General features: G+C 33.3%; 3 protein-coding genes across 4 annotated transcripts; 2 read left to right on the top strand and 1 right to left on the bottom strand.

The window, feature by feature from the left end:
- Nucleotides 1-24: 24 nt before the first annotated feature.
- On the bottom strand, nt 25-1,732 carry LOC140035244 (cytochrome c oxidase-assembly factor COX23, mitochondrial-like). 2 transcript variants are annotated; one of them, XM_072075386.1, is made up of 4 exons: nt 1,300-1,732; nt 976-1,052; nt 610-670; nt 25-248 (listed from the first exon to the last, which is right to left on the bottom strand). In XM_072075386.1, the coding sequence occupies exons 1-3, from the start codon at nt 1,427-1,429 to the stop codon at nt 653-655; spliced, it is 225 nt and encodes a 74-aa protein (XP_071931487.1). In that variant the 5' UTR covers nt 1,430-1,732; the 3' UTR covers nt 25-248; nt 610-652. The 2 variants fall into 2 exon arrangements, with proteins under 2 accessions (XP_071931487.1, XP_071931485.1); XM_072075384.1 differs by lacking the exon at nt 610-670 and having other exon boundaries at nt 1,300-1,725.
- Nucleotides 1,733-4,723: 2,991 nt separating this feature from the next.
- On the top strand, nt 4,724-8,945 carry LOC140035242 (rac-like GTP-binding protein ARAC4). The gene is made up of 7 exons (XM_072075382.1): nt 4,724-5,105; nt 5,277-5,364; nt 6,238-6,347; nt 6,463-6,526; nt 7,085-7,149; nt 7,952-8,017; nt 8,645-8,945. The coding sequence occupies exons 1-7, from the start codon at nt 4,962-4,964 to the stop codon at nt 8,741-8,743; spliced, it is 636 nt and encodes a 211-aa protein (XP_071931483.1). The 5' UTR covers nt 4,724-4,961; the 3' UTR covers nt 8,744-8,945.
- Nucleotides 8,946-16,514: 7,569 nt separating this feature from the next.
- On the top strand, nt 16,515-20,608 carry LOC113732027 (uncharacterized protein At1g28695). The gene is made up of 3 exons (XM_027257616.2): nt 16,515-16,895; nt 16,975-17,367; nt 19,862-20,608. Exons 1-3 carry the CDS (start codon nt 16,719-16,721, stop codon nt 20,414-20,416), a joined length of 1,125 nt encoding a protein of 374 aa, XP_027113417.2. The 5' UTR covers nt 16,515-16,718; the 3' UTR covers nt 20,417-20,608.
- The last annotated feature ends 5,597 nt before the right edge of the window (nt 20,609-26,205 follow it).

Raw genomic sequence — 26,205 nt, 5'->3', positions numbered from 1 at the left:
TGGAGCTTAGATCACATAGAGAACTTTTGATGCAAAAACAGATTTATAAGGTTTTTATTAATTTTTACATGTCCAATAAAGCCTACAATTGGCAACCGTACACTCTGATCAGAGAACGTGCCACAAGAAATATCAGAAGGCTTCAGAAGTACATTATATCTGTTACTCAGAAGAAGAACTGAAAGTCAGGAAACGCAAATTCAAGAGAAGAAAGATCTACTCCTATTTCGCTCCAGCCGAGCTTCCCTCTGTAGAAAATATGAGCCAAAAAAGAATGTCATGAAGCTATCTGGAAGAATTGACTGAATATATCCAGAAACTTAACTCAGTAGAAATGATACAACGAATACACAACGTATCCCAGTAATCTATTCCCTTTCACAGCTACAAACTTGTATAAGCAGATGAATAGACTTGGTGGAACTTGAACTAAATCCTTGAAGTTAAACATCAGATAGTGCAAGCTAATTAATGACCACTTGGATAAATGCTAGTTACTCACACAACCCAAAGATCAGAGTAAAAAGAATCAACCGATTGAACTCCAGAAAATAACAAGTTTTAGACACACAATCAAGCCACAAAGGAGAATAGATTATTGACTCATACCACATTTTAGCAAATCACATCAAAAGCAAGTTGGCCCCCCAGTCTAAGGACATTTAAGAATCTGCTGTGACCAACATAAAATATGACACCATTAGAAAGAAGCCCACAAAACAAAATTACACACAACATGATAGTATATCACATATATTACATAAGCATGGAAGGCAGTTTATTTTTCCCCACTTCCAACGTCATTTATAACTAGTATACTCTACCAAATAAATTCACAAAGATAAATATTTTACAGGAAAAAAGAATCACAACAAAATTTTCAATCATCTTTAAGTAATTCATAATTTTTTTTTCCGGTGGGGGTGGGCCGTGGGATGGGTTCAGGAAGAGGTGGTTTGGGAGAAATTTGCATACCTCCTTCTTCTTGCATTCCTTGTAAACATCAAAATGTTGCTGACATTTACTTTTATCTGCATTAAATTCTTCTAAGCCTGCAAAATTTGAAAAATATTTTACAGGCATAAGGATCATTAAAAGATAAACAAATCATGCTGCAAATTATTTCATTTCTGAATAAATTTGGTAACAATATTCTACAAGGAGTAGTAAAATTTCCAATCAAAAGAAAGTAAATAATAAGAATATTGAAAACCTAAATTAAAAAAAAAACTGAAAATTAAGAGAAAGAAAGTAATAATCAAATGGTGGATTTATTAGTAGAAAGCAGTGGAGTATTACATTTGAGAGAAGCAGTATATTGAGGGTAGCATTGAGAATCAGAGATTTTGGCTGCGCTTGGGTATGGAGGTGACTGTATCTGTGACTGAGCTCTTGAGCTTGAAGGAGAAGGCGACGAAGACGACGACATCGTTTCTTAGATTTCGGCGATTTTTGCCGCTGTTGTTCTGTTGCTATCACCGGAACACTTGGACGGGGCCCGACGGGGAAAACAATCAAAGATGGCTACATAAGGCAGCTTGGGCTAAGGCTATTTTCGGGTTGGGCGCCTGGAGTGCTATACTTGGAGTCTGAATGAAACGTGCACCCTGTTACACTGCAGATATGCCCGCCCCGCCCGGTTGGCCTACAATAGATTGGAGTATTTGGTGGATTCCAAATAGGCTGACCTGGGCATGGCTTTGCTTTGCTTGATTGTGAGGGACACCCTAAAAAGAAGAAAATGGTAATTGGTATCTCCATAATTGCTAATCACAAGTGTGCATGATAATACCCAATGGCTAGAAGTAGGGTTATAAACGAATCGATTTGAGTTTGATTTAATATTATCGAGCTCGAACTTGAAATGTAAAGTTCGAATTTGAACTCGATCTTAAATTTAAGTTGAGTTGAGTACGAGGTCAAGCTTAAAAAAATAATTATTATTATTTTATTTTTTTTAAAAAAAAAGAAGTAAGTAGTAGTAAGTGATTTTCTCAACAAATAGTAATAAAATATTAAGAATATATATGTAATTTTACTATTAAAACAAAAAATAACATATATATTAAGAATTGAATGTCTTTGAACTTAAGTTCGACCTTGAATTCGACTTGGCTAGCTCAAACTAAGTCGAACTTTGATTTCGATCGCAAGTGATTTGACTCGTATGTAGCCTTTGTTAGAAAAAAGCTCTTAAAGTCTTCTTTACTATCAAATTTAGGATTCGAACAATTACAGATGGGAAGGATGTGGAGAGGGGTAGAAGGGTCAAACAAAAAAAGGGTGTACGTGATAATTTATACACTAAAACAATCTGAACAACAAATTTTAGGAGGCATTTAGATTAAGTTCATCAATCACTATCACTGTCATTAACTAGTTAATAGTAATTAGTTTTTGTTATGACCCTTAGTTTTTGTTACATTTTTTTCACTACTCCTTTTTTATTCTAAATTGTCTTCACACTCTCTATCTCTTACTTGTAACTTTGTTGTTTTCAATTAAAAAAGTGAGTTACATGATTTCCCCACTAAAAGGTAGTTAATCACAAAACCCATAAAATGAACCTATCATACCCATTAACCTATTCTGATTAACATTAACCAAATAATATATATGTTTCATAATTAATTCCACTCATCCAATTTCAAATGAAATCAAATTTTAACATGAGTTGCACTCCACAAGTAATTGTACTTGTATCCAGATCATAGTTATAAAATCTCCCCTGACTTGACGGTCAAATTAATCAACCCGATGGACCACCTATAGAACCGGATTGGATTGCTAATTAAATCAATTAAGTAATAAATTTGTTGATCAGTTAAGTAATAAATCAGTCAATGTCTCGGTGATTCAACTAGTGAATTTTTTTTTTTTTTGAAAAAACCTTTGATTGATTTATATAAGTACTAAAAAAGCGATTGAAAAATGTGCCGATGAAAAACATCATTTTTTTCCCAAAAAAACTACAATCCAAACAACTCTAAATTGCTTGAGTTGGGGCATTAATTCTTTCTCTTGTACTTGATTCCTTTTGGATTGAACAAAGTTGCAGGGGTCTACCAATCCCCACTTTAATTGTTTTTTTCTTGACGAAAGAAAATACCAATTTTGATATATTGCAGGCCCGTTTGGCATGCGAGTTTTTAGGATGATTTTTTTTTTCTTACAAGTTTTTAATAAATTTAACTATAAAAATGTCAAAAAACTTCACAAAACTTTTAAAATACACATATCAAAATAACAAAAAACACACACAAAAAATTTCCCTTGTTTCCTTCTTCTTCCTCATCCACCCACTTCAGCGCCTGTATTAACTTGGAAAATAAATTTGAGATCACGAAACGTGGCCTCAAGACCAACCTTTCCATTTATGTTGAAACATTACGATACAACACGTCAACAATCAGCAATCCAATCCAACGCCCAATTCGGTTAGTTTTCGTTCCTTGTCAAGACTGACTGACTGACTGACGTCTACGGCCCAATTACTCACAGAATTTGAACTGTACCAAATAACCGATTTCCAGAAAGTCGGTCTGGAAAAAAGATGCCAATTTCCAGACGTATGCAGCGCGTGTCTTCGCAATATTCCTTCTTTTTTCAAAAAAAAAAAAAAATTTCTGTTTCATCATAAATTCGACACGTTTTATGTCAAAATTTGGAGGGTAAACAAATTCTACCTCTACTTGTTAAAAATTGCTGCCATGTTCCTCCAAATTCCAACTATAGTTTTAATTAAAAAATGACAGTATCATTGAAGGATCTTAAGTCAAAGAAGGCCTTGTTTGGATAGCTATTTTTCACCGGAAATTTGCGTCATTTTCCGTAATCACATTTTTCTATTATTTTTTTTTCTCACATACATCAAATCGCTACAGTATTTTTTCTACAAAAAATACTAGAAAATACAATCCAAACACAACTGTTTTTTTGTTTATGCACATACAACATTGTATTAACTTTTATTACAAAGAAAGAGTTTGTTATTGGCTAAAATTAGACTTTTTTCGTGAAATCATTCGCATGTGACGAGGATACAAAGCCAAGTCGGACATAGTTCTTACTACAAAATCAATATTCACATAGTCTTCAACAAAATGTATTGAAAAGTACTTGTAAATGTGAAAAAGAAAAGTGGCCTAACAACATGGTTTGGTTAGAGTATTATTTAAAAAAATTATTGTAACACTTTTGCGATGCGATGTATGTGAGATAAAAAAATAATTGAAAATATAAAAATGTGAATTGAAAAATATATTTATGATACAAGCGAAATATTATGTGAAATAATTCAGCAATCCAAACACACCTAAATCAACCCTTATATGGTCAAACTTTTTTTTTTTTTTTTATTTTTTATCAATAGGCATGTACATTGTTGAGTTTACTAGCAAGACAATTTATCTCACGCCCATGTACTGTCAGCATGATCACCAATCAATTATTTTCAAATTATATTCAAGGGCAATGATTTTCAAAACCTTCATTGATTTACTAGAATCACCATAAAAAAGAAAGCAGTGGTTCATTCACAGTGATGGAATGAAGCGCGTGATGAACATTCCTTGTGATTGGGTCCGCCAATTTCCTTTTGCCGCTTGTACAGCTCAAAATAAAGTCGTCTCATAGCTTTCCTGCCGAGAAAAGCTCAGTAGAAAATCTCGCTTTTCTTGTCTCCCACAATTTATGTCCCTGTCCAAGTGTCCATCCATACAACATTAACAATTAATCAGGCCATTGGTTCGTACATGAAGCCTTAATTCTAGCTTAGCTGATTGATACATTTAGTCACATAGGCAGAAAGAAGTCAAGAGCAAGCAAAAAATTTGTTCAAACCCCGCGATTCTTTTCCATAAATTCTTGCTACTTTCTCGAGTTTCAAGCAAGTTTGGAGTGCTTAATGGGGTGTGCTTGGTTGTCTTGAATTGAGTTGGTTTATGTACGAATGAGAAAACATGACTAGTACAAGTGATGCTGCTAATAGTACATCAACGACAACAACAGCTGCATCAAAGTTCATCAAATGTGTGACTGTCGGAGATGGAGCTGTTGGCAAGACTTGTCTTCTCATTTCCTACACCAGCAATACCTTTCCCACCGTAAGCAATTAATGTTACCTTTGTTAATTCATCTGTCATTAACCGTCTTCCCCAACTTCCTTCTATCTGTGTGCTCCTGCATTTTTTTTTTATTCAAATGTTTTTTTGTAGGATGTGATAGTCAATTATGGGAAAGGATTCATTTTTTTCAGTTCTTTTCCTCTCTTCTAGGATTACGTTCCGACAGTTTTTGACAACTTCAGTGCCAATGTGATTGTTGATGGTCAGACCATAAATCTTGGACTTTGGGATACTGCTGGTACAGTTTTTTCTTTCCCTTTTCTTGGCTTGTGAATCTGAAAGCACAATACAGCGCGATTGTTTTAGATTGTAATGAGTTGTGGCTCTCGGTTCTAAAGGAAAGCGAGTACACTGATATGCATGTTGAAATTGGAAGAATGTGGCAACTTTTTGATGGCTAATTTGCATTACGATTTCAATTCTTGAAATTTGAATAGGCTCTGAGTTAAACCATTAAATTGATATTTTTCCTGTTCTTAATTTACATGTGCAATACCCAATCAGAATCTCAGAATTGTTAGTCTTTGTTTCAGAAATCAGAATCTAGCTTTGCTATGTATTACATCTGGAAGAAGATCCCTTTTTGTTGTCGCTTTTGTGTTTATGATCAGCAAGAAATTCTGCCTCGCCATGTCCATAAACTTATTTTGGCTTTAGAAAAATTCAACCGCCTGATGAGACCCCAAGCAGAAGATGATCAGAGACAACAATGTAAAGCACAAGCTTTACCAGAGAGAGACTATACATGTTAGATGATAGAATATGCCGTGGGTTTCATGACTTCAGTTGTCAATTTCACCACTTAATACATGGATAAAGACATCCTCGAGAATACACCATTATTCCCCAGCTATAATGATAAAGGGATAGCTAAGAAAGATGCCCACAGTCAGATAGTTGAGCTGAGCAGGAAGTGGGATGCAGCAGTATAAATGGCCCGCATCTGAATCCTCTGATGATTTTTTTTTCCATCATAAATCTTGCTGAAATACGCACTTTTATGAACAAATCAGTGACCAAATGAGGTGGCCCAATTAGTAATGATGCTAGGAAGTGGTTGGATGGTCCTGAATAATCATTGAATTCCTTCATTTTCATACATATGTTGCAGGTCAAGAAGACTATAACAGACTGAGGCCTCTTAGTTATAGAGGGGCTGATGTTTTCATCCTTGCTTTTTCTCTCATAAGTAGGCCTAGCTTTGAGAACATCTCGAAAAAAGTAAGGTTCTCCTTTCCCTTGAGTTTTTAACTATTCCTTAGCAGCAAATTCCTTGAGAAGTTACCTACTGATGGCTGCTTCTTTTTGCTTTCTCCTTCTGGTTTCGTTGGAGAAGTGGGTTCCAGAGCTAAGACATTATGCCCCATCAGTGCCCATTGTTTTAGTGGGGACCAAACTAGGTATACTTCTTCCATTCATAACTTCTTAATGGCATTAGTGAAACGGTACTCTTTATATAAAGATTCCAAGCACTTGAAGTATGTAAAGAACAATAATCTTCTGTGCTTGTTTCTTTTGTCTACACTCTCAAGTTATCTGAGTAGAACTTGAATTGAAGCAGTCTACAACATTATTAGTATTGGGAGAAGATTCGCTATAGATAAACTTATGGATACATGTTGGATGAGCACATTATTGTACATGTGGACAAAATTCCCTGAATATAAAATTTCAGTAATCAAATAAGCAAGTGGCCATCAGGCTGATATAATTTTTATTCATTGACTGTAATCAGTTTTTAAGGCATGATTCTTGAAAGCATTTGGGATCCTGGGATGTAGATGTTTGGTGGCATGAGCAATGTATGCCAAGCCACCCCTGTTTCTATCTAGTACGCATATTAAAGAAAGCTGTCTTTCCAGATATCAGATATCTTTTAGCTACCGAACGCAGACTATTGGTGAGGCATCTTGTCTGATTTTCTTTTGACGTTTGCATAAACTTGAATGTAATGGCAGATTTAAGAGATGATAAGCAGTTCAAGCTGGACTATCCAGGGGCATGTACTATTTCTCCTGAACAGGTACATATCTTGTACTTGTGCCTGCAGCGTGCCTTGAGCAGCATCCCTTAACTCTTTGCTGCCAGTGCTACCTGATGTCATGGTACTTTGTCATGTTCTAAATCTACTCTAAGATAATCCTTTAGTACATTAAAAATGAACAATACAAGGAATGCTTGACAGCCAGTGGTCACAATCCTCTTTTGACATGTAGTTGCCCTATCACTGTACCCCTCTCATCACTAGAATTCAGAATTAGAACAATAGTCGGTATATGCAAATGGAGTTGCTCAAATGAAATGTGAAAATCTTGGAACACTAAAAAAAAGATTGGATGCTTTATTTATCTTATAGTTTATTAGTCCTTCCCACACTTTAGGAGTAAGTTTGATTATTCTGAGCTTATAGTATTGCATCATAGGTTGTCCGTCTCAAAATGCTTTTCAATCTGCTGCTGTCATCAATAATTACGGGTCATGTTCGAGAAAGATAGAATTGTTTAGTAGTAGGTCCAGGCAACAGAAACGTAATGTAGTTAGATAGATGAATATTCTTACTTGGTTGTAAAGCTAGTAGTCCTTTAGACTTCAGTGAGCTGTACCTTTCGGATGTGGGGAAGATCAAGAATCAAAGAATGTGAAAATTTTAAGATCTCTTGAACCAACTAGAAATTCCAATATGAATGACTGATACAACATGATTCATGTACCGGAAATTGACGACAAACAGCTGAATTGGTGTTGACTTGAAATGTTCAACAATGTGGTGGCAACAGAGACTTACCTCTCATTATACTATAAACTCCAAAACTTCTTGATTACAGGGTGAAGAACTGAAGAAGCAAATAGGAGCTGTGGCATATATTGATTGCAGTGCAAAGACACAACAGGTCTGTCTCAAATATGCTCTTCCAGCTAACTCAAATTTAATTACCACTATATCTTCTGCCAAACTAATTGGTGTGCCATTCGCCAAGAATAAAAATTGCTCGTGACAGTTTTGCCAAAGCTGATTGACTAAAGAAATATTGTCTTTAATTCTGGAGAGGGGAAAAAAGAAATTAAAGTTCCACCATAGCTGCTATTTACTTTGGCTTTGGTGGGGGGTTGGGTGTTGCAGAAATGAGGTATTGTAGTTGAGAAAGATGTGAAAGTTCAAGTTCCATTCAGTGTTAGAATTTACTTGGTATTCTTTCCTGAAGTAGATACCAACCCCAAAATCTGCTCTTGTAATACTTGGAGTCGCCTATCCTAAGGAGCTAGGAGCTCATTAAGTTACTTTGAATTATTTCCAAACATATCAGCCTCGGTAAATCCTTCTACTGATGCTCTGGAGATATTGTGAATACCGTCATGAAGTGTTTATTAGCGGTATCAGATTTTCATGTTAAAGAGCGTCAACTGTGTTCATCATCCTGAATGAATGTGTTAGAAGAATTCATGCTGTTCATGACTACCGTTCGAGTTAAAGCTTCAGTTGGCCTGAACTCTGAGTTCGTGTCTATTGTGTAATGCAGAATGTGAAGGCAGTATTTGATGCTGCAATTAAGGTGGTTCTGCGGCCTCCGAAGTCCAAAAAACAGAAGAAGAAACGCAGAGCCTGCAAAATACTTTAAAAACAAACTAGCTGAAAGTATTGTGAAGCTCCTAATTGATGTAATTAATATTCTGCGTCCATTCTATTTTGTTTGTGGGATATGTATGAATTTTTCCCCTTCTTTTAACTGCGTGATATGCTGTTTTCCTGCAAAATCTAAAATGAATTTACAGCTTGAGATTAACATTTTAATGATCAAGTCAAATCAACAGCATCAGCCACCCGATCAAAACTGCAAGTATTGCAGCGGTATCAAGTACATTTGACAATGTTTCAAAGAGTGGCAAAACATTGTAGACTTTTTAATTGCTTGTACAGAATTTTTTTTTTTTTACGCATCACATCACAATAAAAATTCCTAATCTTGCATTATTTGAGGCCAAGATTCAAATCTCTCGTAAAAATTTTCGCTTCTTTGTTGAACACTGGCTATACTCAAATCCGCAGAATGAAGATGGAGGATGGGGATTCCACGTAGAAGATCACAGCACCATGTTCGGGACAGCAAATAACTGTATGTTGGTCTTCGTTTGCTGGGAGAAAATGTTGATGGCCCGAATGGTAAAAGCTCTTTCAAATGCCCAGAATTGGATATTAGATCACGGTGGCTTTAACAATGATACCATCCTGGGGAAAGATGAGTCTCTCGGCAAAATTCCTGGCCAAATTGTCCTGGATACAAACTATACAAAACTTTTATTGGAAGAAGAGGATCTTGTCATTCATTAAAATAAAAAAGAAAAAAAAAAAAAAGAGGACATGCCCGGATCTGAGATCTCAGCAATTGTACCTTAGAGGACAATTAATGCTCCAAATTGGTTGCAGTTCATCCGGTTCAGGTTTTGCTGAATATACACCGTTTGGATTAGCTGTCGGGGATGTTTTTGAAAAATTTTACTGTAACAGAGTTTTTATAATATATTTTGGGATATTTTTAAACATTAAAAAAAATTAGACTACTTTTTAGAGTACTTTTTAAAAATTTTATGTGTATTTGAAAAACTCAACAATCCAAACAGAGGTATAATATTATATTTTTTTAAAAAAAATGAAAATTGAATTCTACTACACAAATCAAACCACATCACCAAGTACCTTTACATGAACTTTGGTTGTAAAGATTATATATATATATATATAGAACTTTATAATGGCATTAAAATTTTGGAGGGATTAATTTAAAAGCTAATGCTTTTCCTGGTAAGCATAAGCTAAGCATGTCACTGCTCAGATTGATAGGCAACGTTTTCATTTTTATGTTAACATTAAAGGGACTGTAGAACATAGAATAGAAGTATTATTTTGATCTTTGGACGTATGCTAAACCGTAGAATTGCAATCTTCTTTTCTTGTTTCAAGATACGAAATTTGTGGTGCTATTTACGGGAAACGTATATGCCCCATGCACATTACTCCATTTGTACGGGAGGAAATATGTTGGGTGGGCCAATCACCGATCCATCTGATTACTATCGTTGAGAAAAGAGCTCTACAATGAACCTTATGATACAATCAATTGGAATGCAACACGACATTCGAGATTTGATTTGGGATTTTAGATGCCTTCTCTGCTTCCTCAAGCTCCTGATTAAGTTGTCCTTTTGAATTATTTTGCATGCCGTACAAGTGAAAGAAGAAAAGAGAAAGATTTAACGGTCGACTTAAAAATCTCATGATCATCAAACTTATTAGGTTTTGGGTATAAATTTTTTCCTGTTATAGCATACGGGTTTGATTTACAAAACACTTAGGCCTTGTTTGGATTGCAGTTTTTCGTCGGAAAATTACGTTGTTTTCCGTGATCACATTTCCCTATTACTTTTTTTCCTCGCATACATCAAATCGCTACAGTATTTTTTCCATGAAAAATCATGAAAAATGCAATCCAAACACAACCTTAATTCTCCTTAACTTGACTTCCGATTTCGCTTGTCATTCAGTTAAAAAAAAAAAAGAGCAAGCAAGCAAGCAAACAGGTTGATTTATTCGAGAAATTTTCATTGATAAATTTTCTAGCAAAAGGGTAAGATATAAACAATAAGATGAATTGTCTAATCTTTAAACAGGTACTCCACATGATGGCCTACTGGGCTTAATTACTCAACTCTAAATGGTCTTACATTTATAACCATCTGTTCAATATGCACCCGGACAACTCTACATTTCACTATAGTATATTATATCTATGGGAAAAATCCAAATTTTAGCATATCATTAACTTATCTACCGCTTAATTAAAAAAGTTAGATTATCTAATTCAAATATAGTACTCTTGTCAAATGTTCAATGAACACCGATTGAAAAAACCTTTGAATTAATTCAAATCTCAAGATTGGTTTGACTAATTAAACAACATGGCAGGTGGTAGGTGTAAGGTGGTAGGTAAATACATAATTAACTCTAAGTAGCAAGTAGGAGAACCACTGCATCATTTTCTCTTCACAAGACAGACAAACTAAGCAGCACCATCGCCTGTAGCCCTTTTCCCTTGCAAATAGTCTGCACGCACTCCTGAGGATCGGTGGTAGTGATTTTCCTGGGAAAAAGATAGCAACACAGCGGCCGACAGCCCTTCTCTCTCAAATGCGCCTACAAAATCCCACCCGCCAATGCCTTTCTTTCTCTCTTTCTTTTGCCATCTTATCCTTGCTCTGTACATGCAATAGACAGCTAAATACTACTAGTATCTAATTAGGGCAAAAAATTTTGGTGGAGTGATCACCTACTTCTATATCATCAGCCATTCTAACCGGTCAGTTTGGTTGGATGAAAATTGCATAATATTCTGGATTAATGTTACGCGCATTTGTTTTACACTAATAGGTGTCGATATATGACATACGGGTAAAAGATGAATTCAAAATTTGAATAGAAATTATGGGACGTTTGTCTGAATCTGCTCGCATAAAAAATATCTTTACATTAATGATATATAAAAATTAATCCCTAATATTTTAGATTAAAAAAAAATGCTGCTGAGCGAACAAGAAGGTTACTTGAAAACTCAACTTTAATTTGTCTTGCCGACTGAGGTGGCTCTTAAATGTTTGACCCGACATGATTGGGCATAACTTAATGACAAAGTTAGGTCAAGGGTTGCACATCCTTTGACAATTCAAAGCCGACATTCAGTTTAGGCCGCCCGACCCGCCACCTTGTCTATACGGTCAGACTATACTAAAAGCCATATACAATGATTTAAAAAAATTTAATTTTTTTTTAGTGCAAGTGACAAGTTTTAAATCTGAAATCTTTTAGTTACATTCTCTCCTCCTCTACAACTTAACTTATCCCTCTCCCATATATAACGACTTTAAATTTTAGTAAATGAGTATATTTTTAATCTTTTTTCCTTTATTAAAATGTCGGCTTTATTTGGATTCAAGAATTTTCAAAAACTAATTTTTTAAATATTATTAAAAAGTAGTCTAATTTTTTTTTCTAATATTTAAAAAATATTTCAAAATATATTCAAAAAACTCTTCTACTCTTAAATATCCCAAAATATTTTCTAAAATATACTATAAAAACTCTGCTACACTAAAATTTTCAAAAACACTCCAAAAAACAGCTAATCCAAACGGACCCGTCAATAACTGAAAAAGGACTCTTAGAAGGTTAAGGGTTGATTGTCGAGTCCAAAAGTAATTCCTAATAGTCCAAAAAAATATATATAAATTTACACAATATGGAAAATGGGTTAGTTAGTCCATCTTAAATCAAGGTGGAATACCGTAACTAATATAAAGGTAGTAATTTTAGATTTTTAACAAAAAAATCATGCCATTAATCAAATAACAGATCATATCATAAAAATTAAAGAAAGACATAAAACAAGAAGAACATAGAATAGGTCGCAAAATAACAATATCAAAATTATCCAATATTGTGATCCTCGATCGTTACGATATGAACAAAAAAACCTACAATTGCAAGGCTGCATCACAGATTGGGCATACCATATATATATATATATATATATATATATATATATTTTAAAAGGTATGTATGTCTTGGTTCACCTGTACAAATTCGAAACTCTGTAATTGCCCAGTGGTTGAGATAACATGATTTTGGGAAATTTTGCTGTTAGTGTGCCTTCCGAGTTTTCTTGGTTGATTAGTCACCCTAACGGGGTTTCACTTTTGAGTTGTTCGTTGGACAAATAACAACACTCATGGAACATGAAAATTTTAATCTAGTGATATTTCGATTAGCAAAAATTCCATTAGGACTTGCTTGTCAGCTCTCATTATTTCGTTCAGGCTTGATCTAAAATGTAGTAGAAATCCTTAGAAACGACAGTAGAAGTCAATTTTGCTTAAACCTGCGAGTTTAGTACTTTGAACCGATCTCATCCGTTCATTCTCCAGCAAGATGCGGGTTAATTTTTTTTTTTCTTAATCTATTGTCACTATCTACACCTATTTCTACTCATATTCTAATCTATACTAAAAGGGTGACCTAACAAGATTACGATGAACGACAGGATTGAACCACTATCAAATCATACAAGTGCAAGGGGCACCCATATGGATCTAAGAGAAGTCAAGTGACAACTTTTGATGGGAGGTAAGGTATGAACCCTTAGTCCCTCGCGAGTAGTCCAACTAATTTGGTAACTTGGTATGTATCAGCAGTTCCTATGATCGACTCCCATGTGTTATCTCATTGTGTTTCTTTAGAGCAAAACTCTACACAATCTTTTGAGATTAGTTTGATCGAAAGGTTGAAATACTCTTAAGTGAAAAAAAAAAATATATATATATATATATATATATAAACTTTTGATCCCCCACCCCACGCAAAGACATATAGTGGCCAACTACACTAGAGATGCCATATAGTGGCCAACTACACTAGAGATGCCAGTTAACATTGGTCTGAAATTGTAACAAATGTACCGACCGGCGGCCTCTATAGTCGTTGACTTCCTTTTTTTTTTTTTGCTTCCTCACGTGTTTTCCTTACTTTGTTTGAAGTGACTAATTTGATGCAGGTATTGTGGACCGGCTGTGGCTTGAAATCTAGGCATAACAGGATCGGAATACCTAAACGTGGAAGTGGAAATACTTGCCTGAAAATCTCTACCCATAGTTGGATTCCGAGGCATTTCTTTTGGCAGGGGTAACTGATAACCCTTTTTTATATCTGTTTGTCTAATGGGTGATCATATGCTACGTGTTAAAGATATATTTTACGTGTTATATTTTTAAAAATATAAAATTAATTAAGAAAAGTACATAAATATAAGGGAGGGTAGTTAAAATTAAATAAAAAAAGTATATAAATGCAAAAGATGATAATAATTATTAGCATATGTATATATATACAGTAAGTTAAATGAATATTAAATGTGTTAACCAGCGCTTGATAGAAAAACCGTTATTTTATTTTATTTTGTATAGTCTGCTGCTTTTTTCATTTTATAGTAAAAGATTGAATCTTCCATCATCTTATCATCCATCGCAAGTGCTGAAACAGAGGAGTAGATCTTCGGAACTTTGGGCAATCAGAGAATCAGCTTGCCGGGCCGCTCTATGCGCTACCCCAGTACCACTTATTCCACCAAACAATTTCTGCGTTTGGAGAGGAGATTATCGAAATATTATTTGAAATAATTAATGTAACATTTTTTTAATTTGATGTATGTGAGTAAAAAAGATAATTACGAAGATAAAAAAATGATGGGTAAAAAACAAAAAAGCACATCGTGGTAAACCTAATATTTGTAAAGTCTCCCTTGATCTCAAAACGTACAACACAACACCCCATACTTTGAACTAAATTGTAAAGATGACGGAATCCGTTAAACTTTACGAAAATGGACAAAATGACCAAAATGTCCTAATATAATTAAGCAAAAGACAGCTAAAAAAATCATTTGTTTTATTCTTTAGATAGAGAGAATTGAGGGTTAAGGAATAGAACATGTATATTTGTTAAAAATTAGATATAAATTTTTTTTTAGATTCCAATAAGTCATTTTCGTTAACAGATTCCGTCACCTTTACAATTTAATTTAAAGTATGAGGTGTCATATTATACATTTTGAAACCATGGGACTTTTCTGTGTATTAGGTTTACCACAAAAAACTTTTTTGTTTTTTACCCAAAAATGATTAAAGAACATAATTGTGATGAAAACGAATTAATATTTGACAAAAAGTATATTTTAAAACAATTTTAATATCCAAACACACCTAATGAATAATCTAACCATTTATTCATGAATAATCTAATGAATAATGAATAATCTCAAAGTATGAATAATCTAATGAATAAAACACGTATTCATGCGGTTCCGAACTCCATTTAATCTAAGGTTTCTTAAAGTACCCAAATTCTACAACAACAAACTTTTCTTATCCTTTGACTTGCCATCACATTAAAAAAAAAATTAAATGCCAAACACACCCAATTAATGAATAATCTTACCTTTCCATGCTTCAAATCATCCAGCAGAGCCCCCAAGTCTGTTGCTGTCCACATTCATGCCGTTCCGAACTCCATTTAATCTAGATTTCTTGAAGTACCCAAATTCTACAACAACAAACGTCCTTATCCTTTGACTTGTCATCACATTATTCTCAAACCCAAGAATTCTGGATAATTTGTAGTATTTTTAGTTCATTATCTCCAGCATTAAAAAGATTTGGCACATTAGTTTTGGGATAACTATAACCTTTTTATACACTATCATGTTAATTGTTTTACACGATTAGGTTTAACTCATGCTGCTTAACATGAATTAAATTTAAAATTTAAATCGTGCATATGTGACATACATCAAAAACTGCTAGTGTAAAAAACTGTTATTGTAAAAAAATTAATACACTGTTAGTGCATAAAAAGTTAATCCTTAGTTTTGTGTCTAAAATTTTAAAGTAAATCTTATATACACCTGATACTGTATAATACACTGTTATCATTGGATCTATGATATATGTGCAAAATATGTATTTCAAGTCCGAATTTTGCATAGTTGTCATTGATTTGACGCCGACAGAGTAAGTGTGCGAAAGATTAATCCAAATTTTAATGCCTAACACATATTAAGGATTTTTCTAATGGCATCCATTAATATACCTAAAATTCATCTAACCTACCATATATAGACGCATACTAATAATCATTATTTTCTCTTACATTTATATATTTTATGTACTTAATTTTACACACGATCTCTTATAATTATTTACTTTTTCTACTTAATCTTACATTTTTAAAAAATATATCTCAACGAGCGCTGACCAAATTTCAAAATAGATTTTACCATAAATTATTCAACGGGTTGATAAAGTCCATATGGACGTCGTAATCTTTTACCATAAACTATTCAGTGGGACTAACGAACTTGCGTATTGAAGTTAATTAGAAGGTATTGGTATGAATTATGAAGGTTATCTAGTTCAAGCATATCCATGTGGAGATCGAAACATTTTGGTGATAGAAAAAGACGGACAGCAAAAAGGGAAGCAAATATTTTTTTTCCGTATTTGCCTCATTGAATGAAAAAGCAACCGTTAAAGGTACATACGAAATTGGATGGATGACTGCAGAAGAAGAGTCTTCAATTGGTACATTGTTCCATCCCTTATTAACACAAAAAAAAAAAAGCCAAGAAGAGAATAAAAATCTTTATCCAAATATAGAAGCTTCATCAAGCAATCCACTATAAACCACTAAATAGAAACTATTTCAAAGAAGACACAAAAATGATAACGATAACAATCAGAAATTCATTGGGCAAAGGTCTATAAATACTTTTACACTATTCTATACTTTTCTCCGTTTACCAGAATTACGTGTTAAAGTGTATTTTAGAGCGGTGAATTAAAGGATCTCAGGTGTCTCCCCTGAGCCTCACCGACCCTTTTTTCTCCTTCACTGCTTAGCTCCCCGGCTCTTCACTTCCGGTCACTCGCCCCCTCCTCCTCGTCGTACTCCTCTTCTCTTGTGCCCAAGATCCGACCACCACCACCACCATCCATATGCATCATATATGCGCATACTTAAACAACATGGACTTCTCCAAGAAGTCCATCAACAATCTGGTACTTGTTTCTGTTGTCTTTACGGGCTTGCTTTTCATTGTTACCTGGAATCCGACGGCCTTAAAATCAGCAATCTTTTCTTTCCAGAAACACTCAACCTCGCAATCAAACGTCGTAAGCATCTCTCACTTCCATCTTACGCAAGCGCACAGATATTGCCACGAGCACTAAATATGTCATCATATTCTTGCAGCCAAATGTTACAATGATAAGAGATGAACTTGAAGCAGCTCTAAGCAATGCTGCCATGGCCACGGACAAGACCGTGATCATTACCATAGTAAACAAAGCCTATGTCGAGCCCCACAACGACCAATATCCAACTATGTTGGATCTTTTTCTTGAAGGTTTTTGGGTTGGAGAAGAGACGAGATCGTTGCTTGATCATTTGTTAGTAGTAGCAATGGATCAGACGGCCTATGATCGGTGTTCGTTTCGGCGGTTGAATTGTTACAGGTTGCTGACAGACGGCGTTGATTTCACGGAAGAAAAGCTCTATATGTCGCAGGATTTCATCAAGATGATGTGGACAAGAACCCGTTTTCTTCTTGATGTTCTTAAGCGGGGGTACAACTTCATATTCACAGTAAGTGGGAATCCCTCATGAGGACTAAGTTGATTTCGTGGGCATTAATTCTGATAAATGCGACATCGTACGACTGTTTAATTTAGGCTTTCTATTATGTTTCAATGTTTAATTTAATTAGAATTTATTAATTTAAAAAAAAAAATTGTTGAGTGCAATGGTAAATGGCAGTAGGTGTTAGTCAAGTTCGTCTGGAGTGCCAGAAGACTGTACGGATGAGCTTTTCTCATGTTTAAGAAACTGGCAGATATTTCAAAGAAATTAGGCAGTTAAGATCGGGATAAGCAGGTCTGAAGTTATTTATGCCGAGAAGAAAGGTTATCGAAGTTATCCAACTTAGCATTTGGATAAGAAAATAATTTCAGGAGTTGCACTTTCGAAAGAGACACAATGACCGAGAAAGAGCGACATTATTACTGATTCTATGACTAGGGAAAAAGACTCGAGAGGTTTTTTTTTTTCCTCGAAATTTCAACCTTTTACCTCTTAACTATAGATCAATGGTCGGATGAATGAATGTTGGGTTGGATGATAAGAAGGTTATGACGGGTTTCTTGTAATTTTATTATATACAAAAAAAAAGAGCTTATTAATTGTGTGGTTTCATTCTTTTAATTAGTGTTGCAATATGACTTTAACCCTAGAACCTGTTTTTTAAAAAAAAAAAATTTTGGAAGGATTTAACTCTAGAATAATCTTTATCATTTTCAAGGATAAAATAGATATGTAGGTTGTGAGCATAGTTTTGTGCACATATTACGTATTAAAACTAAAATTAACCAATTGTGTTAAAAGCAAAATTTAGGACACTGCGAATGAAACCTGTTGGGAATATGCATAGCTAGCTAACGTGTGGACTACTCCTGTTTCTCAGAGTTAAGATGTGATTTGACTGAACCTCGTTTGTGAGAAAATTTAGAAGGTGGGACATGTCGTGCAACTCGGGAGTTATAAATTCAAAGGTCTAGCGGGCAGGAACCTAGCAAGCTTAATTTGGCACCCTTAGTCCCCCGGAATGCAGAAATTTAGAATCTCCATTCTTCAATTAAAGCCCGCCTAAGACGGAAAGTCGTTGGCTTTCAGGCTTGGAAACTGTTTTGAAAATTTCCAGGCAAAACCAGCTTAGGTCTTCGAAGAATCCTGTAGAAACCTACAAGAAGATACAAATATAATGGCAAGTATAATTTTTAACTTAGTCTATGCGTTGAATAAAAATCAAAAGCTGTATCAGATGCATGGTCATTAGAGGGAACATCAATTAATGGCCCTTCTTGAGGTTGCCAGTTTATCTTTGTCTTTATCACCGCAGTTTTGCTAGACCAAGCAACGACCACCTTGCTTTGTAGAATTTTCAGTTTAGATGCATAAATTCATGGGGTAGTGGCAAAGATGACTAAAAATCCATAGACAGTTCAATCAGCGGCGATTTTAAGGTGGGGGCACGGGCTCCTACTGTCCCCTTAAATTTCTATTTTATTGCCATAAAATTTTGATATGATTTTAGGTGTCCTTTCGGAGTTTTAAGAAAGTAAAAGAATTACGTGATCCTTTAAATTGATTCATGAACTAATATTCTAAAAGAATTACTCTCGAAGTTTTATAGTGATGGATTTATAATGGATAAGCGAAATCCTATATTTTAGTAGTTTGTTATTAAAATCCATTGAAGGGGTCCATGTCCATTAACTTACCTTGAACAAATCTATTATGTATGGATACGGCTGAAAGCGCAATTCGTTCATTCTTGTAAAACTCATTTAGCATTTCACAGTTGCAATGCACTTTTCTAATCACGATAATAGGACTAGAAGCTATAAATTAAAGACATAAAAATTTCACTTTCAAGCAGGATAGTTAGTAGTAGATGACAATGGAACTGATAGTCACCATTTAGGGTCTGTTTGATTCAATGTAAAATATTTTCAACGGAAAATGTCTTTCATGGAAAATTTTATCGAGGAAAATAATTACTTTCTCTGTGTTTTTTCTGATGTTTGGGAGTAGATGGATACTACAAATCTTTAGTGGACTATTGCACAAGTTGTGAGTTTTGTTTTGAATCTTAAGGCTAGTGGAGAAGCATGAATGGATAGTCTTATGACTTACACCTGAACATGGAAAATAATTTCAGTTCATTTAGATGGGAAGTCATTTTACACCATCTGATGTAAAATATTTTCGGTAGGAAAATTTTTTTCCAAAGCAATAACCCAACCAAACAATAGAAAATCAGGAAAACATTTTCTGGAAAATATTTTCCTTCCAAACAAACAGACCCTTAGTGAAATTAGCATGCAGTAAGCTCAAACTATAGACATTGAACCAAAGCTGCTTGTTGCTGGCTCACACTTTGCACTCATCTAGAATACCAGGGATCATAAAAAACTAAAAACTTCTTTCGAAATTTTTGTAAATGAGTCGAATAATTCATCTTAGTTAGCAGATATATCGCTTTTCAGTGCACAGACTTGTGTTAATGGTTCTTCATTGGCAGGATACAGATATAATATGGCTAAGGAATCCATTTCCAAGACTAAGATTCAACGGAACTGATGACTTACAAATTAGCACGGACAACTTCAATGGCAATCCCAGGTCCCAAAAGAATCCGATCAACACGGGCTTCTACCATATCAGAGCAAACAACAAGACCATAACACTATTCCAAATTTGGTATGCCACAAGACTCAATTCCACAGGATTGAAGGAGCAGGATGTTTTGGGAAACTTGATATATAAAAGAGTGGCTACAGAATTAGGCCTTAATCTCAGGTTTTTGGACACCCTCTATTTTAGTGGCTTTTGCCGGGATAGCAAAGACGTTAGATCAGTGGTTACTGTCCACGCTAATTGCTGCAGAAGTATAAGTGCTAAGGTGGCTGATTTGACTGCAGTGCTAAAAGATTGGAAGAGATTCAAGCAGTCTAAACTCGGTGCTAGCACTGCTAAGCGGATGGCAGCCCAAAATACAACAAATGCTGTGTTCAAGTTCAAATGGTCCAACCACATTGCTTGTTTCAATTCTTGGAGGAAGCCTAGTGCAAATTAGCCTTCTGAGACCAAAGGCTATAAAGCTCAATCTTTGGTTCTGAGTTGTGTTGAGTGCAAGAAAGCTGCCTCTTTTGTTCTTGTGATGTCAATTACAGATAGTAACAACTTCAACTGGAAGTTATAAAAGTACAGGCTGAAATCTAAATTTTGAACAGTAGTGATGAAGTGTTGAAAGTAATAAGTTGCTGAATTGATTTAGTTATATATATTTAATAACTAATTAAATTATAATACCGAATTGAAATATCAAACAAATGATATGCTTTTATCTTTAAGTCCTTATTTGTGTATTTAGAGACAGAGAGAAAAGTGTGTGCGTGTGCATGTGCTTGCGTGAGGGACAGAAAATAATGAAACAATTTAGAGGTACTAGTATTGTTAGTGTGTGTACTTGTATGTGAGAGTGTATGTGTGCATGTGTATGTGTATGTTGAACAAAAAAAGAATAGCAGTGTACCTTATGTGTGTTAGAAAATGTATTATAGTCAATTCAGAAAATTCAGGATGAGTGTACTTTGTGTGTTAGAACATGCATGAAAATGTATTATAGTCAATTCAGAAAATTTAGGATGCGTTTGATAAACTGAAGTTTGAACTATGAAATTTAAAATCTAAACTCTGAATCTATTAAGTTATTAAATTGTTAAATACTAAATATGATACATTTGTGTGTATAGCACATTAAGTGATAAGCGAATAGTTTATCATTTATTTTTTGGAGTAAGTTTTGCTTAAAAAATTCAATGTCATTTAATTAATTTAGATGTTTAATTTTTCATTATCAAACGTGTTTGTATATGTAAAAATCTGAATTTATTAAATTTAAATATTAAATTGGGTTATCAAATAGGGTTTCAACAAAAAAAACTTTTATCTGATAATGTAAGGCATTTCTATTATCAAATATGTTGAATTCAAAAAATTCCAAATGAATTAATTTTCAATATTAAGTAGAATTATCAAACAGGTCCTTAGTTGAAAACTTGAAATTAATTTAGGGCCTGTTTGATAACACTAAAGTCTAAAATCTAAAATATGAAAATTAAGTGTTGGATGTATTAAGTTGCTAAATTGTTTAAGTATATATGTTTGATAATTAACTAAATTATAATACTAAGTAATCTGAATTGAAATACCGCACAAATATTGTGTTTCTATTTTTTAAATATGGTGATTAAGTATGTGTAGTTCTGTGTAAGAAATAGTGTGTGTGTGTGTGTGTGTGTTTATTTTGTGTGTTGAATATAAAGAAAATAAACATGTACCATGTGCGATAGTCGTATGAGTGTGTGTTATGTGCATGAGAGGTATCATATGCATAATCAATTTTGACGATTTAGAGAAAAATTTTCACTTAAAACTTTGTACAAAAATTTAGTAGTACTTAATACATTAAGTGATAAGGCATTTCCATTATTAAACATGGTGAATTCAAAAAATTTTAAATGAATTAATTTTCAACATTAAGTAGAATTATCAGACACCTAGTCAGAGGCATTATTGACGGTACTAATTGATTGTAATAGCTAAGTGAGGGGAGGATTATTTAGACCTCAGCCCTAATTGACTGTAATAGCTAAGTGAGGGGAGGATTATTTAGGAAATTTATTTCTTTAATCATTGCATAACTCAGGTAGATTGTTCAACTGTTCACCTCTTCTTACTTGATTGGTTATACTGACATTCCAGCATGCTTTTGATCTAAGATTATTTGTTTTTCAGTCAAAAATACTGGTGGGATTTGTAGGAAAAAAACAAAAAAACAAAAAAAAGATGGGGATGTCTAACTATTTGTTACTGTTGGTCAACCCTGTTTGGCACTTGAGTTTTTTTTGCTAAGTTTGTCTGCTACAAGTTTTTTACAAACTTTAACTACAGTAATCTCAAAATTTTTTCAAAGTTTTTAAACTATACGCTTCAAAATATCCAAAAATTTACACACTTCAACATTTTTTAAAAAAATTTATACAGTAAAATTTTAGATAAACATTCAAAAAACTCACTTACCAAACGGTCTGTGTTGTAGGCCAAGCCGATACGTTTCTTCTTCTTCTTCTTCTTTTGGATTTCCAGGTACGGTACCAACTTGCCGGATTACTTCAAAAAAATGCAAGCCCTAAGAAGTAAGAAGTCAAATTTGGGCTCAAGAATTAGACAAAGGAGAATTCTAGGTACACCTGGGTTGGCCTTTTATTCTTAACCATTGCATGCTTGGATTGAGTGATAAGGTATAAAGGATTGTAAGTAGGAAATTTTGAATTCAAATTCATTCACATATTAAAAAAAAAAACTTGTTTCGTAGTCCAACTTTTAAGTTTTTAGAGCATTTCTCTAATCCCTCTCGATACTCCTCCACTCCACTGTCCAATAGTTGTTCTAGGTAGATTATTTCGCCTCTTTTATTAACATTCTCTAGTTTTATACTCGACCCCTTTTATTAGAAGTCTCTATTTTCTCAAGAATGCATTATTTTTTCAATTAATTCAAAGTTCTACGAGTTTCTAATAAGACTCAAAATACTCTTCCAATTATGTAGAGTGGTATGGCAGTATGTACTTCCAAGTATTAATGCATTGATCTTTATTATCAATTTACTCACCAATATATCTCATAATACACTTAAAGGTTAGAACAACAATGAGATTAAAACTTCCGCATAGTCAAGAAGACTAGGTAACATTAGCATAGCCAAGAAGGCGAACTTTGTTTGATAATCCAATTTAGTACTTTATTTTAATAAATTCAGATCTTAACATGTTCAGAGTTTGATAACTAAAAATTGAACATCTGAATTAATTAAGTGCCATTGAATTTTCTAGATAAAACTTGTCTCCAAAAATAAGTGATAAACTATTCGTTTATCAATGAATGTGATATACATTTAAATGCATAACATGTTATACTTAACAATTCAATAACTTATATCCTATTTAATAACCCAATTCAACACTTAAATTTAATGGATTCAAATTGTAACATGTTTAGATGTATTTGATAATAAAAAATTAAACATTTGAATTAATTAAGTAGCACTAAATTTTTTAGGCAAAATGTGCTCCCAAAAATAAGTGTTAAATTATTCATTTATCACTGAATATAATATACATTTAAATGTATTAGATTTAATAGGTTAATGGATTCATATTTCAAATTTTAGATTTTCAATTTTTGGGCGAATATCAGTAAGGATAAATTTTATATATACTAACAGTACATACATTATTACCGTTAGATTCATGACAAATTTGTAAAATTGTATTTTAAATTCAAATTTTATATAATTATAATTTATCCAAGACTAATAATTGTCATTCATTCAATTGTCAAGACTGATAATGCACACTCAAGAAAGATTAATCCTATTACTAATACGTAAACATAAACGTATTACTAGTATTTGCAGCCATGAAGATTAATCATATATTAACGTTTGTTGGAAAAAAAAAAAGAAGAAAAAAAGTGAAGTTTAGGCTCAACAAATATTTTGAAGAAGTTACGCACCTTTTGATATTATATTTCGATTTCAATGGGAAAGGTATGCATTATTATATGTGAATACATTTTAAGTTTAAGCTTTATAATTTATATTTGCAAATTCAAATGAGAAAATGTCATTTGTACTCTCATTTTTTTAATCACACACTTATAATCATTTTAATCATATAGTTTTTATGTATTAGATTATATAATAAAATAAATGATGGGAGCACAAATAACAAAAAATGAAGTGCATATAGCATTTTCCATTCAAATGGCCCAACTATGAACGATATCGGCACGGCTGTTCATCTTATAATTAACTGCCCTAAGCGACTGCATAAATTCATATAGGAAATAGCATTTGGACGCACTCTAATATAACATGTAAAAATTCATTACACCATTCTCTAAGAATAAAATATCTTTTCAAAATTGGAGATTAAAAAATTGATCAAGACCTTTCATTTGATAAATTGGCATTTATAATTCATATCCCACCATAAACCTTTTCCAATTGTTGAACCTCTTTTCTACATCTGAGCATTTATTTTCAAATTGACCTGACTGAAAGAGCATTTATTTTCAAATTGACCCGAGTTCAAACCTGAAAAGATTTGCGCCTATTAGCCTTCTTTTTGCAATGGGAGATCAAGATGTTACTATTTTTCTTTAGCAACTATTTTCTCAAGGGATAATTTCAGAAACCTCCCTTGAGGTTTCTGACAATTTCACTCGGCTCCCCTTAGATTTAAAAAATTACACTTACCTCTCTTGGTATAGTAAAATACCTATAATACCCTTCATTTGGTAGACAATTTTAAATTTAATGCAATAAATTTACAAAACCCAAAAAAAAATTTCTGTCTATTGTCTATTTTCATTCCTCTCTTTTTTAGTTAATATACCCTCTTTTTATTATCTTCAATTTTGTGGATATTAGCAAATTAAAATTATAAAATCAACAGAGGTGGCAGATTATGTATGAAATTAGAAGAGAATGAAGAGACTTGCAGTGGTAGAAAGATAAATAATGAAATTGATGATTGAAATAAGAAGAACAACTAAAGATGTTGAATTTGTCATATTTTATTTGTTATCAAGAAAATTTTTTATAAAATGTCAATAATTACATAAGAATTTCTTTCATTGGATTAGAAATTTTTTATTATGATTTTATTGTAGAGGTGGAATTTATTCTCTATTTTTGAAATATTAATATTTTTAAGATCATAGAAGAGTTGTAATAGCGATTCAAAGTCAGGTTAATTTATATTGAAAGGTATTTGAGCATTGATATTTAATTTTGGGGTATAAAATTGGTTGTCAATGGGGTTTGTGTATGTGTGTGTGTGTGTGTGCATTTTTTTTTTATTTTTACGTGGAAAGTATTGATACTATACATGTAATTTGGCATCCTTTGGATGGCTATTTGGTTTTAAAATTTATGCTTGGATAGTTGTCAGGGATTAGATTTATTGATTTGTGAAAAGTGTGGAAGAAAATAATTGAGTATACTATATTTTGCTTAGTTTAAAGGGCAATTTAGGAATTTTGTGAGAAAATCTATATTGTTGGATCTATATTGTTACTAAACAGTAAAAATAGGGGAGATATATGTAATTTTTAAAACTTGAGGAAAGCTCTCTGTAATTGTAAAAAAACCTCAGCGGAGGTTTGTGAAATTATCCCTTTTCTCAAACATATTTTACTTGCTAATACAATTACAATTTTTAATCAACCTTTTATATTCCCAATAATTTTTTTGTTTGATGTGCATTATATGACGATGTGATATAGTAATTATTTCAAATAATCTCCTATTTAAACACACTCAACGCTGTTAGATTTGCATTCCATGAATGTAACAAAGTTGCTGTGTTTTTCTACAAATACATTTACAGCATGTTGGCACTCTTTTTTGGATAGTAATTTCCCATACAACATTTTCGTAGAGGATGATAAGAGTGGGAAACACTTCATATGGGAAGCTATACGCCTGTACCTTCTCTTTCAATACAGGAACCTTCTCTTTGAATGCAAACTTGCCTTTCTTCCCCCCAAAAAAAAAAAAAAAAAAAAAAATCTTCAAAATAGGAAAAATAAAAAAGGGAATATTGACTAGATGGCATCTTAACCTTAATGGTAGATGATTCCTACGGCAATCAGACTTCGGACAGCCTACGTTAATAGCGGTTGTTCGAGTGCACCAATTACAAAGCCCCACGTTATTGAACAGTGCAACGCGTCACCTAATCAAACGCTCGCACAAACTATTAAACTGAGAATAAATACACCCAATCTCTTCCG

This window comes from Coffea arabica, chromosome 2c, assembly GCF_036785885.1.
Source record: "Coffea arabica cultivar ET-39 chromosome 2c, Coffea Arabica ET-39 HiFi, whole genome shotgun sequence".
Taxonomy (NCBI): domain Eukaryota; kingdom Viridiplantae; phylum Streptophyta; class Magnoliopsida; order Gentianales; family Rubiaceae; genus Coffea; species Coffea arabica.
Note: the sequence above shows the minus strand (reverse complement) of the source record. Positions and strands in the feature narration are given on the sequence as shown.